Source organism: Primulina huaijiensis, chromosome 1 (genome assembly GCF_012295235.1).
Source record: "Primulina huaijiensis isolate GDHJ02 chromosome 1, ASM1229523v2, whole genome shotgun sequence".
NCBI classification, from domain to species: domain Eukaryota; kingdom Viridiplantae; phylum Streptophyta; class Magnoliopsida; order Lamiales; family Gesneriaceae; genus Primulina; species Primulina huaijiensis.
The window spans coordinates 14,144,606-14,164,271 of NC_133306.1; the positions used below are offsets into that span (position 1 = coordinate 14,144,606).

The 19,666-nt window shown below is 40.4% G+C and overlaps 1 protein-coding gene and 1 non-coding gene across 2 annotated transcripts; one reads left to right on the plus strand and one right to left on the minus strand.

Annotated features, from left to right (window-relative positions):
- Window positions 1-2,809: 2,809 nt before the first annotated feature.
- LOC140991203 (small nucleolar RNA R71) lies at window positions 2,810-2,915 on the minus strand. Its single transcript, XR_012177809.1, has one exon. It is a non-coding gene; the product is annotated as a small nucleolar RNA R71 (small nucleolar RNA).
- A 9,545-nt stretch (window positions 2,916-12,460) lies between these two features.
- On the plus strand, window positions 12,461-15,900 carry LOC140971465 (uncharacterized). Its single transcript, XM_073433748.1, has 7 exons — window positions 12,461-12,913; window positions 12,975-13,476; window positions 13,735-13,827; window positions 13,968-14,081; window positions 14,235-14,429; window positions 14,642-15,367; window positions 15,647-15,900. Exons 1-7 carry the CDS (start codon window positions 12,461-12,463, stop codon window positions 15,898-15,900), a joined length of 2,337 nt encoding a protein of 778 aa, XP_073289849.1.
- The last annotated feature ends 3,766 nt before the right edge of the window (window positions 15,901-19,666 follow it).

Consider the following 19,666-nt stretch of genomic DNA (forward strand, 5'->3'; position numbering starts at 1 on the left):
CTTGCTTGAGTCGGCCGAGAGGTTTTGGGGTGGGGGAGAGGGAGCCGAATTTTTAAGGCTTTTTGAGTGTGTTTTTCTTTCAACCTTGAGGTCCTATTTATAGAAAAAATATGGCTTTCTATCTAACCATTTGGCCGATCCCTTGGTCTCCAAGATTAGCCATAAATGTAGTCCAAAATCCCATGCATTCTTCAAGAGTCACATTGGTTTTCTATAGGGTCATTTCCTGCATCATTAATGTGTCCTAGCCCTTAGCTCCTCCCGCAGCTCCTTCATGGGTTTACTCAAAGGTCATTTCTTGCATACTTAATTTGTCCAAACCTTTAGCTCTCTCTTTGGCCCTGTTAGGACATGCTCGGTTGAGCTGCTTTGAGCTGAAAGATCGAGTCTTTGAGCTGGGTTTTTACTCCTCCCGTAGTAACTCTTCAATGGATGCTGTTATTTGCAGCTTGGCCTCCCGTTGAGCTAATCCACGAGCTTTGAAGCTATTTACTTGAGTTAAATTTACTGAAAATCTAAGTTAATATTCAAGTTTATAGTTAGAATGAAAGTTGTTGAGCTTATATTAAGCCAAATTTCAAGCTCGTATTTCTTACATGATTTATTTCTGATCAGAAAATCTCGGGTTCTCAAAGATGCTGCAGAGAAGCTTCTACACTTCATGGATCGTCTACGACCTACCATACGGAATAATGTGATGATGATGCGTTTATTGGATTACGCTACTGCTACTACTTATGAATTTCAAGCTGAGCAATCTGATATAGGTGGATTTTACGTGTTTTTAATGTCATGTGATGTCCAATTGTGTTGAATTTATCGTTTAGATTGCGAGCATTTTGTGTTATTTTGGCATAATTTATGTTTTCTTGTTTCCCATGAGGCTTTTGATTGAAAATGTAGGTAGTTCGTGAATAAACTGAAAATAAAGGGAAAAAGTCGAGAGCTATCCGCCCGGGTGCACATTTATGTCCGGCCGGGCGCCTGCAAGGTGTGAGAAAATAAATTTTGGTGAGAGTCATACGCCCGGGCGGAAACTTATGTCCGTCCGGGCGCTTCAACGAAAAATTAAAATACAAGATTTGCGCAAGCCATCTGTCCGGGCTGAACTTATGTCTGCACGGGCGCGTTTGTAATTTTGGAAAGATTCTTGGCCGATTTCTTCCCTTATTTATGAATGGGAAAGGATATGGAAGGGGAGAGGCACAAAAATTATCATCATTTAGCAGCCAAGGAGTCCAGGGAGGAGGGAAAAGCTTGAAGAAAGCGCTTGGGTTAAAGATTTCGAGATTTTCGGGCATCGTTCTTCGCGTTTCTCGTCAAATCTAGTATTTTTAATTCAGTTTTTATCCTTTATACATTGTTGTGTTTATTGTCACTATGAATTCGAGAAGCTAAAATAAAATATCTGTTGGGATTTAAGGGGATCCTACCCCGAACTCTGATTTAGTTAATTCATCTTTTAATTGTTGGTTTATTCTTGATCGTGCTACTGTTTTCATTATCATTATTAAAAAATAGCTGTCTTTAATAATAATCTCATATTGCGAGTGAGTTCGAGAGAATAGCTTGTGATAGGAACGAGTAGCATAGTTCGTGGATCTACAATTTACAAAGACATATGAAATTGGATACGCGTCGATAGTCATGGTCCAGTAGGGCGAAAACTAGGGGATTTCATAGACCGATATGCGATTCACTCTTGATAAATAATTAAAGACATTTAATTACTTCATTGAGTAGAGTTAGTTTTGCATAGCTGGAGAGGGCGTGTTCAGTTGAATAGGAAATCATTTCGGAAGCATACAATCACAATTGAACGAATTAATTATTTAAAGAGGGGTAGGTGATCTGAAATTCCCAACAAATTCATTCCTCATTGAATTTTAATCAACCATTCTAGATATTTTATCTCATTATTTAATTCATGAATCTTTTTTATTTGCATGTTTATTTGAGCATAGTAGTAATAAACAATCAATTAAATTTTGTTGCTAAAGATTTGATAACTAGAAATAATCATTGTCAAATACGGTGTTCAGTAGAACGATACTCGTATTCGCGTACATTATACTATTTCTTGACATCGTGCACTTGCGATTAATTTTCGAGCATACTAAACCATATTTTTATTGAGGATTCCACAGTGCAAGTTTAGCTCGATCAAGTTTTTGGCGCTGCTGCCGGGGACTGTTAATTCACAATTTTATTTTTATTTATTTTCTTTATCATTGTTTTATTTTTCTTAAGCTAACACTCCATATTCTGTTACAGATATCTCTTCCAGTGCATGCCGTGGAGCTTGAGCAGTTTGACCATGAAATTGAAAGAACTTTCCGCAGGAGAAGACAACAACAGAGACTGAAGGAACTTATGGAGAGGCACGAGCACGAGCATGAGGAGGAACACCATATAGATAGACAAGTTGAGATGCCACGCCGCATACCGATGCTAGAGTATGCCCAGCCTTATTTTGATGATGCACGCCCCAGCATTGTGAGGCCCATTGTGCGGGAAAACCACTTCGAAATCAAGCCAGCCATAATCCAGTTGATTCAGAATACAGTCCAGTTTGGAGTATCTGCAGTAGATGACCCAAACACGCACATCGCAGATTTTCTTGAAATTTGTGATATTTTTAATTTTAATGGAGTTTCTGATGATGCTGTTAGGTTGTGTTTATTTCCTTTCTCTTTATGTGACAATGCTAAAGCGTGGTTAAATTGTTTGCCTGTAGGTTCGATTACCACATGGGAGGACATGGCTAAAGCGTTTCTCATTAAATACTTTCCTCCATCTAAGACCATGAAGCTGCGGGCAGACATCACCACATTTGCTCAATTCGAGCAGAAGTCTATATATGAGGCATGGGAGCGTTTCAAAGATCTATTACGAAGATGTACTCATCACGAACTGCCACTTGGGTTAGTCGTTCAAACCTTTTACTATGGCTTACTCCCTCCTAATCGTACTATGATAGATGTTGCTGCTTGTGGAAACCTACTGAGAAAAACAGCTGAGGAAGGACATGAGTTATTGGAGGAGATGGCCGCTAGCAGCTATCATCCTCAATCTGAAAGGAACAACCATCAAAGAAGTGCAGGAGTTCACCAGGTAACTGACCTTTCCGCTATTACTGCACAACTTGATGTCTTGAATAGGAAATTGGACGGACTAAATATGGTTGGCACGGCTATGCGTCTTCAAGAGATATTTTGTGAAAAATGCGGAGGAAAACACTATATTAAGGACTGTCAAGACAGTGGTCTTTTTTATGTGCAAGAAGAGGTACCAGTGAATCAACTGGTAGTCCAAAACCGGCCAGGGAATGATCTGTATTCGAACACATACAATCCTGGATGGAGGCAACATCCCAACTTCTCATGGGGTGGCCAAAACAGTCAGAATCGACCACAGAGAGGACAACCATATGGAAAACAACCAATGTAAAGATCTGACCCTCTTAGAGAAGAAAAGTCCAATTTGGAGCAAATGATTCTAAGTTTATCTCATTTACTGAAACTCGAGTCCAAAATCAATATGCATCGATAAAGGGGCTAGAGAATCAGATTGGACAGTTAGCTAAGATGATAGCAAGTAGAGAACCGGGCACCTTGCCAAGTAACACAGAGATCAATCCAAAAGAGCAAGTGAAGGCCATTGAGTTGAAGAGTGGAAAAATTTTAGAGACTAGAGGAAAGGGCAAAAATCAAGTACGAGATGAACAGACCGAGTCATCAAAAGGTAAGTCTTCTAACACTACACTAGCACCCACTGCACAATCAAAAATTTTCATACCTCCTCTGTAATGCCCGAGATTTAATTACTGTAATCCGAAGTGGATTAATTAACAGTATTGAGATTGTAGGAGCTCGAGTGGGGTGGCCGGGCGTCGGTACACCAAAAGACTACTCTTTTGTACAGAACCTGTGGTGCTCGAGCGGTAGAAAATGTCCGCCCGAGCGCCAATACATCACAAAACAAGAATTCAGACAGAACGTCTGGCGCTCGAGCGGCTGAAAGTTACCGCCCGAGCGCAAGAGTAGACCAATTTTAGAGCGCGGAAAGAAACTTCCGCGCCCGAGCGGTAGTCTTTGACCGCCCGAGCGCCGACTGAAATTCAAGAAGAATGTGCCACGTTTCTCTAGCATGCAACTTGTGATATATATGTTTCCTGCCTTCAACAATTATCAGAAAAGAAGAAAAAACGAGAAGGGGTCAGAAGAATGGTGTGAAATTATGATAGGATCCGCCTTTTATTTGAGGAAATTGAAGTTTACAAAGGATCCGCCCGTCAGAATTTCAATCCAACTTCAGTATCTTGTTTCTATCGACGAGAGCTTCAACTAGACGTAAGTTTTGTTGAATTTTGATATGGTTTGAAATTATGATATTGTCAGAATCGGATAGGATTGATATATGATGTTCTTGAGATATTAGAAATCGTTGAACCAAGAACAGATTGAAGAACAGATTGTTTATACATTTGCTACGATTTTTCAGAGATGGAATTGAGAATATTCAGATTTCTGAGAGTATGGATTATATTGACTACTGGTTATGATTTGTAATTGATATCTGTTGTTGTCTGAGTTGACGGGGATATCAATATTGTACCGTTATGCCGTCGATATTAAATTAGATTGAGTATTGATCAGAACATATCTGAGTTGAATTGAATATTGATATTATGCCTATTCGATATGTCAGTTCAGATTGATATTGACCACTTTGAATTTGAGACTTCGACAGAGCTAGAAATTGACGAAAAGAAGGTATAACTTAATGTTAACCGGGAGTTTGACTTAAGTCAGATTGGACTTGAGTTTCCCTAAACCACATACTTGTATGTTATTGTTTTCATACTGTTGTATTACTTGAATGAGTATGCTTAGTCTATTGATTTATAGAAAAGCATAGAATAGCAGATAGCTATTCAGTGAGAGTCACTGACAGAGGTGCCAGATTATGACAGAGTAGTCACTGGCGCATTGCACATTGTTAGAATAGGCATTGGCGGATATGCCAAGTCTATGGCGAATAGGCCAAGTCTATGGATATTTGATTTATATCGATGTTGATTAGGAAGGGATCGATTCCTATCGCGGAGATTCGGTATATTGTAATATCAAAGAACCGGGATCCCTAGATTAGAGATGAGTCGAGTCTAAGATGACGAGTCAAAGAGTTTTATCTGTATTCACTAATGTGTCATAAATTATGACTTATGTTTTGTGATACATGATTTATGCTTTCGTATATGATTTTATGCATTGCATGTATACATTGTTTATACTGGGATTATATTCTCACCGGAGTTATCCGGCTTTTGTCGTGTTTGTATGTGTGCATGACAACAGGTGGGACAGGATCAGGGTCAAGAAGAGGATGAGAGAAATGACAAGTTAGCGTGGTGATCCGGATCAGAAGTAGTTAGGTTTCAGCACTTGATATATAGTAGTTGAACCCTAGTTTCGTTTGTTGTATCATGTACAACACTTGTACTGTTATACTGATATGTATATTAGAATGATTCCATTACGTTCCGCATTTAAAAAGAAAATTTAGACCCTGTTTATCTTAATTGATTGGATTATTCCCAAAGAATGATTAAGAAATGAATTAGTGTCCGGGTCCCCACAGCAGGTGGTATCAGAGCAATAGGTTCCTAAAATTAAACTAGAACAGAGCAGTTGGTTTAGAACTGTAGGTTCTGTAGACTGAAATAGAAGCTAGTGAGCGGGGTAGATTGAGTTTTCTTTCCTGCATTTGTGTGCTAGCATGATTACTGCTTTTTATTATTACATGTTTACCTGATTATCTGATTTGATTGGTAAACCTTATTAATTGAGAATGAATCAGAACCGATTCTTGATCAGTAGTAAGATGATCGGAGGGGGAACTGAACTGAAACAGATTTGTTGTATTGGGTTACTAATCCTTTTGATAATCAGATATGCCTCCCCGCAGAGTACCGGAACAGGGCAGTACTTCGGCTAATCCGATGGATGTTACAGCAACTACGATGGAAACGCTACTGAAGAGATTTCAGTCGTTCAAACCGCCATCCCTGAAAGGAACAGAGACTTCTGTGGACTGTGAGTGTTGGTTAGATGACATTGAGATGCTTTTTGATTCGTTGGATTACACTGATGAGCGCCGAGTCAAATTGATTTGACACCAATTACATGACGTTGCAAAGAATTGGTGGATCACGACAAAGAGAGCTTTAGAGCATCGAGGTACGAATATCACTTGGAATGTCTTTAAAACTGAGTTCTATCAGAGATTTTTCCCAGTGTCGTAGAGGAAAGAGAAAGGGGCAGAGTTTGTGAATTTGAGACAGGGTCAGTTGAATATTGAAGAATATGTGGCCAAATTCTCTACATTGCTCCGATTTGCTCCTCACGTTGCCGAGAATGATGAAGCTGTTGCTGATCAGTTCATCAATGGCCTGAATCCCGAGATTTGTACATTGGTGAACACAGGGCGACCGAATAACTTTGTTGATGCCCTGAACAGAGCAAAGAGAGCTGAAGCTGGTCTGATGAGACAGAAAGGAGCTTCGTATGTTCCTACAGCACCGAGACCACCGCAACCACCTCCCAGATTTGAGAGTGGCAGCAGCAGTGGTGGGAAGAAAGATTATCTGAAAGCCAGAGGAAAACGGTTTAAGAAGCCTGGCAGCAGTTCTTCTAGCTCCAGTGGGTCACGACAGAGCCAGAGTTATACCGGAGTTTACTGCAGAACCTGCCAAGGGAGACATCCCACTGAGCAATGCCAATGAGTGATTGGTAGTTGCCGTATCTGCAGATAGCAGGGACACTTTGCCAGAGTTTGTCCACAGAGAGGTTCCCAAGGATCCCAGGGAGCAGAATCAGTTGGATCTATGGCTCAGACTGATAGACGATCATCAGCTGTACATTCTTTTCAGCCACCACCATCCACCCAGTCACAGCAGAGGCTTGGAGGAAGCTAGACAGTTAGCCAGCCTCCAAGACAACAGGCCAGAGTCTTTGCCTTGACTGAGGAGCAGGCTCAGGAAGCACCAGACGATGTGCTTGCAGGTAACTGTTCTTTATGTGGTTATCCTGCTTATGTATTGATAGATACTGGTGCATCTCATACATTTATATTTGAGAGATTTACATTGAGTCATGCATTACCTGTTGATTCCTTACCTACTGTAGTGTCTGTTTCTTCCCCGTTGGGGAAATGTTTGATATCCGTGAATTCGATTAAACATTGTACACTGTAGTATGAAGGGCATGAGATTGAGTTAGATTGTATTGTGCTTGGATTGTCTGATTTTGACTGTATTATCGGTATTTATATGTTGAACAAGTACAGAGCTACCGTTGATTGTTTCCACAAGATTGTGAGATTCAGACCTGATATGGCTGACGAGTGGAAATTTTACGGTAAGGGTTCTAGATCTAGAATTCCTTTGATATCTGTTATGTCTATGACTCGATTATTACAGAAAAGAGCAGAGGGGTTCCTTGTCTATTCAGTTGATTTACTGAAATCGAGTCCATCATTGGCGGACCTGCCAGTGGTGTGTGAATTGGCTGATGTCTTCCCAGATGAGATTCTGAGATTGCCTCCGATTCGAGAGATAAATTTCAGCATTGACTTGGTACCAGGTACAGTTCTGATTTCTAGAGCTCCTTACAGAATGGCACCAATTGAATTGAAAGAATTGAAAGATCAGTTAGAAGATTTACTGGCCAAGGGATACATTAGACCGAGTGTTTCTCCTTGGGGTGCTCCAGTGTAATTTGTGAAGAAGAAGGATGCGTCAATGAGACTTTGCATTGACTATCGCCAACTGAACAAGGCTACGGTAAAGAATAAATATCCTTTGCCTCGTATTGATGATTCATTTGATCAGTTGCAGGGTTCTTCTGTTTATTCTAAGATCGATTTAAAATCTGAATACCATCAGTTAAGAGTCAGAGATTCTGATATCTCGAAGACAGCGTTCAGAAAAAGGTATGAACATTATGAGTTTATTGTCATGCCGTTTGGTTTGACGAATGCTCCAGCTGTTTTTATGGGTCTGATGAACTGTGTGTTTCAGAAGTATCTAGATGATTTCGTGATTATTTTTATCGATGATATTTTGATTTATTCGAAAAATATGATTGAGCATGCTGAGCATCTGAGAATTGTGTTGAGAACATTGAGAACTGAGAAATTGTATGCAAAACTGTCGAAATGTGAATTCTGGTTGAGACAAGTTGTATTTCTGGGTCACATCATATCCGGAGATGGTATTTCTGTTGATCCTAGCAAGGTTGAGGCCGTGATTTCTTGGCCGAGACCGACATCAGTGCCGGAAATACGCAGTTTTATGGGTTTGGCAGGATATTATCGATGATTCATTAAAGATTTTTCCAGTATTGGTAAACCGATTATGCAGCTGACTCAGAAGAATGCTCCATTTGTCTGGTCTTAGAAGTGTGAGTCCAGTTTTTTTGAGTTGAAGAATAGATTGACCAGTGCACCGATATTGACTATTCCGTCAGGTACTGATGGATTTGTTGTATATTGTGACGCTTCTCACAGAGGTTTGGGTTGTGTTTTGATGCAGCGAGGCCATGTCATTGCATATGCTTCGAGACAGTTGAAGCTACATGAAACTCGCTACCCAATTTTATGATCTTGAATTGGCGGCCATTGTATTTGCATTGAAGATATGGCGACACTACCTCTACGGTGAGAAATCTGAGATCTATTCTGATCACAAAAGTTTGAAATATCTGTTTTCACAATCAAAACTGAATATGAGGCAGAGAAGATGGCTTGATTTGCTGAAAGACTTTGATTGTGAAATAAAATATTATCCGGGAAAGTCGAATGCAGCAGCTGATGCACTGAGTCGAAAGGTATGTTCTTTATCCTTATCGACAATAGGTGTTTCCAATTTGATAGAAGATTGTTGTTTGTCTGGATTGTTATTTGAGACAGATTGTAGACCATTGAGATTATATGTTGTGCAAGCCGAACCAGAGCTGATTTTGAAGATTAAAGCGGCTCAAAAATTTGATCAGAATGTACAGAACTCGATATCGATGGTCAGAGCAGGGCATCGATCAGAATATCAGGTACCTGACAATGTACTGTATGTGAATAATCGATTGATTGTGCTAGATGTTTCAGAGTTGAGACAACAGATATTGTCAGAAGCGCATAGCAGGCGGTTTAGTATTCATCCTGGTGGCAGAAAGATGTATAATGACTGGAAAGGACAGTTCTGGTGGAAACCAATGAAAACAGATATTGCAGAGTTTGTAGCCAGATGTCTGAATTGCCAACAGGTAAAAGCGGAAAGAAAGAAACCAGGAGGTCTGTTGCACAGCTTGTCTATTCCTGAATGGAAATGGGATCACATTTCTATGGATTTTGTGACGAAGCTACCACGTTCCTCCAGAGATTGTGATGCGATTTGGGTCGTGATTGAGAGACTGACCAAATCCGCATGTTTTATTCCATACAAGATGACGTATCGACATGACCAGATGGCTGAGATCTATGTAAGTGAAGTGGTCAGATTGCACGGAGTGCCGAAGTCGATCGTATCAGACCGTGATCCTCGTTTTACTTCGCACTTTTGGCAGAGTTTACAGCAAGCTCTTGGTACGAAGTTGCATCTGAGTACCGCATATCATCCACAGACCGACGGACAGTCAGAGCGGACTATTCAGACACTGGAGGATATGCTGAGAGCTGTAGTGCTTGACTTTAGCACTAGTTGGCAAGATTCATTGCCACTTTGTGAGTTTTCGTACAACAACAGCTATCAGACGAGTATTAAGATGGCACCATTTGAAGCGTTGTATGGAAAGAAGTGCAGATCCCCTCTGTATTGGGATGATATCTCTGAGGTACCTGAGATTGGACCTGATATGATCAGAGATATGACTGAAAAAGTGAAGCTGATTCAGAAGAGAATGAAGACAGCTCAAGACAGACAAGCCAAATATGCCAATGTTTGACGGAGACCGTTGGTATTTGAGGCTGGAGACCGAGTATTCTTGAAGATTTTGCCTTTCAGAGGAGTTGTCAGATTTGGCAAGAAAGGGAAGCTGTCTCCACGTCATATTGGGCCGTATGAGATTCTCGAGAAGATAGGACATCGTGCCTATCGTCTCGTATTACTGCCTTCTCTATCTGGAATACATGATGTCTTTCATGTATCTTTATTGCTAAAGTATATTTCTGATGCTTCACATATTATTCAGCCAGATGAGGCCGAGCTTGACGAGACACTGAGTTATTTCGAAAAGCCGATTAAGATTCTCGATCGTAAAGAAAAGAAGCTCAGAACGAAGACTATTCCACTTGTAAAAGTTCAGTGGAGTCGTCATGGCATCGAAGAAGCTACCTGGGAGACTGAGTCAGATATGGGGCAGAGATTCCCAGAGTTATTTCATTGATGTGAGTTTTCTATTTAGTTTCTGTTATACATTTCTTTCTGATATGATTTGATTGCCTGTGATTTCGGGGACGAAATCAGATCTTAGGGGGGAAGAAATGTAATGCCTGAGATTTAATTAATGTAATCCGAAGTGAATTAATTAACAGTATTGAGATTGTAGGAGCTCGAGTGGGGTAGCCAGGCGTCGGTACACCAAAAGACTACTCTTTTGTACAGAACCTGTGGCGCCCGAGCGGTAGAAAATGACTGCCCGAGCGCCAATGCATCACAAAAGAAGAATTCAGACAGAACGTCTGGCGCCCGAGCGGCTGAAAGTTACCGCCCGAGCGCCAAAGTAGACCAATTTTAGAGCGCGGACATAAACTTCCGCGCCCGAGCGGTAGTCTTTGACCGCCCGAGCGCCGACTGAAATTCAAGAAGAATGTGCCACGTTTCTCTAGCATGCAACTTGTGATATATATGCTTTCTGCCTTCAACAATTATCAGAAAAGAAGAAAAACGAGAAAGGGTCAGAAGAATGGTGTGAAATTATGATAGGATCCGCCTTTTATTTGAGGAAATTGAAGTTTACGAAGGATCCGTCCGTCAGAATTTCAATCCGACTTCAGTATCTTGTTTCTATCGACGAGACCTTCAACTAGACGTAAGTTTTATTGAATTTTGATATGGTTTTAAATTATGATATTGTCAGAATCGGATACGATTGATATATGATGTTCTTGAGATATTAGAAATCGTAGAACCGAGAACAGATTGTTTATACATTTGCTACGATTTTCAGAGATGGAATTGAGATTATTCAGATTTCTGAGAGTATGGATTATATTGACTACTGGTTATGATTTGTAATTGATATCTGTTGTTGTCTGAGTTGACGGGGATATCAATATTGTACCGTTATGCCGTCGATTTGGAATTAGATTGAGTCTTGATCAGAACAGATCTGAGTTGAATTGAATATTGATATTATGCTTATTCGATATGTCATTTCAGATTGATATTGACCACTTTGAATTTGAGACTTCGACAGAGCCAGAAATCGACGAAAATAAGTTATAACTTAATGTTAACCGGGAGATTGACTTAAGTCAGATTGGACTTGAGTTTCCCTAAACCACATACTTGTATGTTATTGTTTTCATACTGTTGTATTATTTGAATGAGTATGCTTAGTCTATTGATTTATAGAAAAGCAGAGAATAGCAGATAGCTATTGAGTGAGAGTCACTGACAGAGGTGCCAGATTATGACAGAGTAGTCACTGGCCCATAGCACATTGTCAGAATAGGCATTGGCGGATATGCCAAGTCTATGGATATTTGATTTATATCGATGTTGCTTAGGAAGGGATCGATTCCTATCGCGGAGATTCGGTATATTGTAATATCCAAGAACCGAGATCCCTAGATTAGAGATGAGTCGAGTCTAAGATGACGAGTCAAAGAGTTTGATCTGTATTCACTAATGTGTCATAAATTATGACTTATGTTTTGTGATACATGGTTTATGCTTTTGTATATGATTTTATGCATTGCATGTATACATTGTTTATACTGGGATTATATTCTCACCGTAGTTATCCGGCTGTTGTCGTGTTTGTATGTGTGCATGACAACAGGTGGGACAGGATCAGGGTGAAGAAGAGGATGAGAGAAAGGACAAGTTAGCGTGGTGATCCGGATCAGAAGTAGTTAGGTTTCAGCACTTGATATATAGTAGTTGAACCCTAGTTTCGTTTGTTGTATGATGTACAACACTTGTACTGTTATACTGATATGTATATTAGAATGATTCCATTACGTTCCGCATTTTAAAAAATAATTTTAGACCCTGTTTATCTTAATTGATTGGAATATTCTCAAAGAATGATTAAGAAATGAATTAGCGTCCGGGTCCCCACATCCTCCTTTCCCTACAGCATTGAAAAAAGCAAAACTTGATGCTCAATTCGGTAATTTTATTGAGGTATTTAAAAAATTTCATATCAATATTCTTTTTGCCGATGCTTTGATTCAAATGGCTAGTTATGCAAAATTTTTGAAGGAAATCTTAACAAACAAGAGAAAATTGGAGGATCACATGACGGTAAATCTAACTGAAAATTGCTCTGCTTTGGTGCAAAACAAAATCCCATCGAAACTAAAAGACCCAGGGAGTTTTTCTATTCCTTGCATGATTGGCGATGTTGTTTTTCACAAAGCTTTGTGTGATCTTGGTGCAAGTATTAATCTTATGCCTTTATCTGTATTCAGGAAACTCGGATTAGGAGAGCCTAAGCCAACCAGGATGTCCTTGCAACTGGCAGACAGATCTGTCAAATACCCGCAAGGAATCATCGAGGACGTCTTGGTAAAGGTGGAAAAATTTATATTTTCTGCAGATTTTGTAGTACTTGACATGGAAGAAGACATGGAGATGCCCTTGATTTTGGGGAGACCATTCCTTGCGACTGGCAAGGCCCTGATTGATGTTCATTGATAACTATTTTAGAATTGATGCTGTGGATTCACTTGTGTGTAATTTTGTGCAGGATGCCATGAAAGACCCATTGGAAGCCACCCTCACAACTGATTTGAAAGAGAATGACTTGGACGAAGAAAAAACTGAAATAGTGGCATACTTTGATGCCAACCATCCATGGAGAAAGCCAATGAGGATGACACTAGAGGATTTAGGAGAGCGAAGAGATTTGACCCCTCAAAAGTCAAGCATCGAGGAAGCACCGACGTTTGAGCTCAAACCATTGCCTCCACACCTAAAGTACGTATACCTAGGTGAGAGTAACACTTTACTTGTCATTATTTCTGCTGCTTTGACAGATGTGATGGAAGACAAACTGCTGAAAGTCTGGAAAGCGCCCAAGAGTGTATTTGCATGGAAGGTGGCGGATATCAAAGGGATCAATACATCAGTCTGCATGCACAAGATATTGATGGAAGACAAGTACTCACCTTTTGTGCAACCTCAGCGAATATTGAATCCAAAGATGCAAGAGGTAGTAAAAGCAGAAACTATCAAACTCCTTGATGCAGGTATTATCTATCCTATATCTGATAGTGCATGGATAAGTCCTGTTCAATGTGTGCCGAAAAAGGGTGAGATTACTGTTGTCACATATTAACAAAAAGAATTAATACCCACTAGGACAGTTACGGGATGTCGTGTGTGCATGGATTATAGGAAATTGAATGATGCCACTCGTGAAGATCACTTTCCACTGCCCTTCATTGATCAAATGCTTGAGAGGTTAGCGGGTCATGAGTTTTACTGTTTTTTGGATGGGTTTTCAGGGTATAAACAAATAATGATTGCGCTCGAGGACCAAGATAAAACCACTTTCACTTGTCCTTACGGCACTTTTGCTTTTAGTCGGATGCCCTTTGGTTTGTGTAATGCCCCTGCCACTTTTCAGCGATGCATGACCGCTATATTCCATGACATGATAGAAACTTTCCAAGAAATATTTATGAATGACTTCCCGATATTTGGCTGTTCTTTTGATGAATGTTTGCACAATTTGAAGGTGGTGTTGATGAGATGCGAGGAGACAAATCTAGTGCTGAATTGGGAAAAGTGTCATTTTATGGTACAAGAAGGCATAGTGTTGGGGCACAAGATATCACAGCATGGAGTAGAGGTGGATAAGGCAAAGTGGAAGTTATCAAGAACTTACCACCTCCGGCATCCATAAAGGGAGATAGAATTTTTCTAGGCCACGCTGGTTTTTATCGACATTTTATCAAAGATTTTTCAAAAATTGCAAAACCTCTATCTTCTTTACTTATGAAAGATGTGCCTTTTGATTTTAATTCTGACTGTTTACAGGCATACGAGGATTTGAAGGAGCGCTTGGTGACGGCTCCTATCTTGGTGGCACCAGATTGGGATCTACCCTTTGAGGTCATGTGCGATGCCAGTGATACTGCGGTGGGGGCTGTGCTAGGCCAGCGGCAAAACAAGGTATTTCATACAATTTACTACGCAAGTAAGACCATAGATGAGGATCAATTGAATTATGCAACAACTGAAAAGGAGTTACTTGCAGTAGTATTTGCGCTTGAAAATTTCATTCATATCTTGTTTTATGAAAAGTCGTTATTTACACAGACAACTCTGCACTGAAATATTTACTTGCTAAGAAAGATGCAAAGCCACGACTACTTAGGTGGATTTTATTGTTACAAGAATTTGATCTAGAAATAAGGGATAAGAAGGGTGTCGAGAATGTGGTAGCTGATCACTTGTCTAGGTTGGAGCTGATAAGTACGGACTGTGTAGTTCATGCCATTAATGACTGGTTTACTGATGAGCAGCTATTTGAGGTGAAACATTGTCCTTGGTATGCAAACTTTGCTAACTTTTTTGTCAAAGGCTCACCACCACCCAACCTATCGTTTTACCAACGAAAGAAATTATTTTCTGACGTGAAGCATTACTTTTGGGAGGAACCATTTTTGTTTAAGATTTGTGCAGATTCCATGATAAGAAGATGTGTTGCAGAGGAAGAGTTTGGTAAAATTCTCAACCATTGCCATGACCGTGAGGTAGGTGGTCACTTTGGACCAACAAAGACGGCATCTAAGGTACTTGAATGTGACTTTTATTGGCCAACCCTCTTTAAAGATGCTCGTTCTTATGTGCTAGCCTGTGATGAATGCCAACGGACAGGAAACATATCTAACCGTCATGAAATGCCATTAAATAATATCATTGGGTGTGAGGTTTTTGATGTGTGGGGGATAGACTTCATGGGACCGTTTACCAGTTCGTTCACGAAAAAATATATCTTGGTTGCGGTTGATTATGTGTCTAAGTGGGTAGAGGCAGAAGCATATGCCACTAATGATGCTCAAGTGGTCTTCAAATTTTTGAAGAAAAATATTTTTAACAGATTTGTAACACCAAGAGCAATCATTAGTGATGGTGACACCCATTTTTGCAACAAATTATTTGAAAAACTTTTAAGCAAATACGGTGTCACACATAAGATCTCTACCCCCTATCACCCCCAAACGAGTGGTCAAGTGGAAGTGTCTAACCGAGAGATTAAGCGGATTTTGGAAAAAGTGGTAGGTGTCAGTCGAAAAGATTGGTCTGTGAGGTTGGACAATGCTCTTTGGGCATATAGGACTGCTTTTAAAACACCTATTGGCACTACACCATATAGACTACTGTTTGGTAAAGCATGTCATTTACCTGTAGAGTTAGAGCATCGAACATACTGGGCAACAAAGGCACTAAACTTTGACTTTACTGATGCAGGTGAACGACGTCTGTTACAAGTGGATCAGTTGGAAGAATTCCGGAATCTGGCATACGATCTCGCATTATCATACAAGAAGAAAACGAAGAGGGCTCATGACAAGCAGATCATCGAAAGGGAATTCAAAGTAAGTGAAAATGTCCTACTCAACAACTCTCGGTTGCGAATGTTTCCCGGAAAATTGAAGTCATGATGGTCTGGTCCATTTGTGATTTCTAAAGTATACCCATTGGGAGCCGTAGAACTGCACGATGGAAAGGATGGGACATTTACGGTCAATGCCCAGCGACTGAAGCACTACATGGGTGGCACAATTGAGTCACAACATGGAATCACCCAGTTTCAAGACAATCCGAACTGAGACTGACTCACAGCCAAACTCTCGACTATAAAATGAAAACTACCTCTCTTTCCCTTATCTTGCACTTAATTCAATTTTTAGTTTTTATTCTTATTGTTTTACTTTAAAAATAAAAAATTTGTTGGACAGCTCAGGAGGTCAGTCCGGGCGGACATTTACATCCACTCGGGTGCTCTATTCTTAAAATTTTTTAAAAAAAAGCCGCAACGCATCAGCCCGGGCGCAAACTTATGTATGCCCGGGCACGCTTTTTGTTTAATTTTAAAAAACGCCGGAACACATCCGCCCGGGCGGAAACTTATATCCGCCCGGGCGGGTCGCGGAAGATGTTAAAAATCAGGCTTTTTTTTTTTATCTTCCCCCATTCGAACCCTAGCCGTCTCCCTTCGATTTTCCGCCCCTCCTCTCTCAATCTCACTCAAATCACTTGTTTTGTGCAAATTTAAGGTACAATCTTGTATCACCACCTTCACCAAGCATCAACAAGTCCATTTTCCGGCCATCACTGAATTTCGCCGGCCACCACTGAATTTCTCCGGCGGTCGCTGCCATTTTCGGGCCACCACTGACTTCCGGCAACACACCTCCTACCCCGAGCTTCTTGTTCTTCACAAATCATCCACGATGGCGCCTTACAAAGCTCGGGTAAGTCACGATGCTTCTTTGTCATCATCTCATAATTCCCAGTTATTTGTGAATACTGCTGCTAGGGAACGATATGAACATGCGAAAATACATCGAGCTCTGATTCGAGAACGTGGTTTCCATCTTGTGCAATACATCTTTATTATAAATAAAATTGAGAGTAGAAGGTGGGGAAAATTTTGTAGCCAACCGCAAGCCGCGGTACCGCCAGTAGTGAGGGAGTTTTACGCCATTGCGGCTTAGAGGAGCGATCAAAAAGCAATTGTGAGAGGGAATGTAATGCACGAGAATTTTATGTTGATAATATGAGATTAATGATTATGACTTGTAGCGCTTATAGATGGATCAAGTCTCGATCAGAATGGGACATGCACGAGTTAGCTTAAGTTGAAATCCCGTAGGTATCGCGCATATGCGCGAGTTCCATATGCCAAGGTCGAAGGCCTCGCGCATATGCGCGAGAAGCGACGCGCATATGCGCAAGTAGCTGGAATTGAATTATGCAGAGACCGTAGGTCTCGCGCATATGCGCGAGAAGAGAGCGCGCATATGCGCGAGCAGCAGAACAGCCAAAATTCCGAGACCGAAGGTCTCGCGCATATGCGCCGGTTGAGGTCGCGCATATGCGCGAGACGTGTAATTCAAAGATGAAGCCATTTGCCCCTTGCCATGCATGAGATATATATACAAATCTTCATTCACAATTCAGAAAAGCCAGGAAGAGAGCCGGGAGAATCCATAGCTACTTCTCAAGTTTTTAGCTAAACAAATTCGATTGTACACGATCCGGCCATTCGATTTTCAATCCGAGGTTAGATTCTTGATCTTCTTGTTAGTAGCATTAAAAGAAGGTAAGTTTTATTCAAGTACAGTATTGTTTGGAAGTTAGAGGTTAAGGAAATGAATATATGCTCTATATTATATGTTCGTAAGATGATAAGCAACATATATTCGCAACCGGATTGAAGAACGGACACCGTATGTGACTCTTGCTAATTTTCAGCATACATGTCATGAGTTTATGCAGAAAATGGAGGTTATGATATAGATATGATTGTTGTTATGAATTGGTAACATTGATCTTATGAGGTTTGAGTTACCGCTATCGCGAGATTTCGCCGTTATGCCGTCGAAATGTACCGAGATTAATATTGATCGTATATGTATTGAGTTGGGTTGAGATTGATAGAATGCAATTTGAACATGTCATTTCAGATTTGTTGTGACAAGCTTCGACATCGAGACCTCAACGTTTCTAAAGACTACGACAAGGAAGGTATAATTCAATGTTTGATTGGGGAGATATAACTCGAATCAGAGTCGGTTCGAGTTTCCCATAAATCTCATACTAGATGTATATGCATTGCTATGTTTGTGTTGGTTCTGAATTATGTACAATCATTGAGATAGGAGAGTCATTGGCAGAATTGCCAAGTCTAGACGTTCGGTGGTATCGAAGCACAGGAGAAGATAGACTCCGATTGTAGATATTCGATACAGACATGGCCGAAGTCTTAGAATAAGACGTACCGCCACCACGATTGGGAGGGTAGGTGGGAGACTTGTTACGTCTTATTCACACTGGGATCCCTAGATTAGATATGAATTGAATCAAATATATGAGTTTGATTTAGATTGCTTGACTTATTATGAATATGTTTCATATACTATAAGATGTATTGTTGTTGTTTTCACTCATGATAGTATGTTCATGATTTATATTGTGTATATGCATGTATACATGTTTATACTGGGATTTGTTCTCACCGGAGTATCCGGCTGTTGTTGTGTCTGTATGTGTGCATGACAATAGGTGGGACAGGATCAGGGTCACGCAGAGGATGAAAGATCGAGTTAGCGTGGAGATTTCGGGCGTAGCAGATGAACTAGGAATGTTTACATGTGACATGTAGTTGTGATAAACTCTAGTTGTATTATGGAAAGGGAATAAGACATGTATTTACCTTTGTTGAAATAAAATAAAGAATGTTGTTTGTGTATGATTTTATACAACTGTTTTTGATATTAAAAGCAAAATTTTGACCCACATTTTCTAGCAAAGATCCACTTAATCCCAAAAATAATTGAGTTAGAGCCCGGGTCCCCACAACAGGTGGTATCGGAGCGATAGATCCTTTAGACTAAAATAGAATAGAATGAGCGGGGGTAGATTGAATTTTTCTTCCTTGCTCTGATTGTGCTAGCATGATTTATTGCTTTCACTATTATATATTGTATTGTTATCTGAGGTGATTACAGCATCTATTTGCAAAGACTGAATCAGAACCGCTTCTGGATCAGAGGTATATGATCAGAGGAGGACTGAGACAGATTGTATAGATTGTGTACTAATCCGTTTGATAATTAGATATGCCTCCTCGAAGAATACCACAACCAGCCGCAAGTCAAGTGCCAGAACAGGGTAGTACGTCAGCTACTCAGATGGACGTTACTGCAACACCGATGGAGACTTTATTAAAGAGGTTTCAGTCATTTCATCCTCCGACCTTGAAGGGTACTGAGACTGCAGTGGATTGTGAGAGTTGGCTAGACGATATAGAGATGCTGTTTGAATCTCTTGCCTATACAGATGAAAGAAGAGTGAAATTAATAGGGCATGAGTTGCAAGAAGTGTCGAAGAGTTGGTGGCTTACCACGAAAAGAGCATTGGAGCATCGAGGTATCGATATCACGTGGAAGGTATTTAAAGATGAGTTTTATCAACGTTTCTTTCAAGTGTCGTATCGAAAATACAAAGGGGCAGAATTTGCAAACTTACGACAGGGGCAGTGGAACATTGAAGAATATGTTGCCAAGTTTTCTTCCTTGCTCCGATTTGCGCCACATGTAGCAGGAAGTGATGAAGCGGTCGCTGATCAGTTCATCAATGGCTTAAACTCTGACGTCTTTACTTTCGTGAACACGGGACGACCCAACACTTTTTGTGATGCAC

What these genes read in the sequence shown, in the direction of transcription:
- LOC140971465 (XM_073433748.1), top strand. Translation starts at nt 12,461, where the DNA reads ATGGCTAGTTATGCAAAATTTTTGAAGGAAATCTTAACAAACAAGAGA. An exon ending in CTGGCAAGGCCCTGATTGAT is followed by an intron (nt 12,914 to 12,974) that starts GTTCATTGATAA and finishes AATTTTGTGCAG; the next exon opens with GATGCCATGAAAGACCCATT. An exon ending in TATCACAGCATGGAGTAGAG is followed by an intron (nt 14,082 to 14,234) that starts GTGGATAAGGCA and finishes TACTTATGAAAG; the next exon opens with ATGTGCCTTTTGATTTTAAT.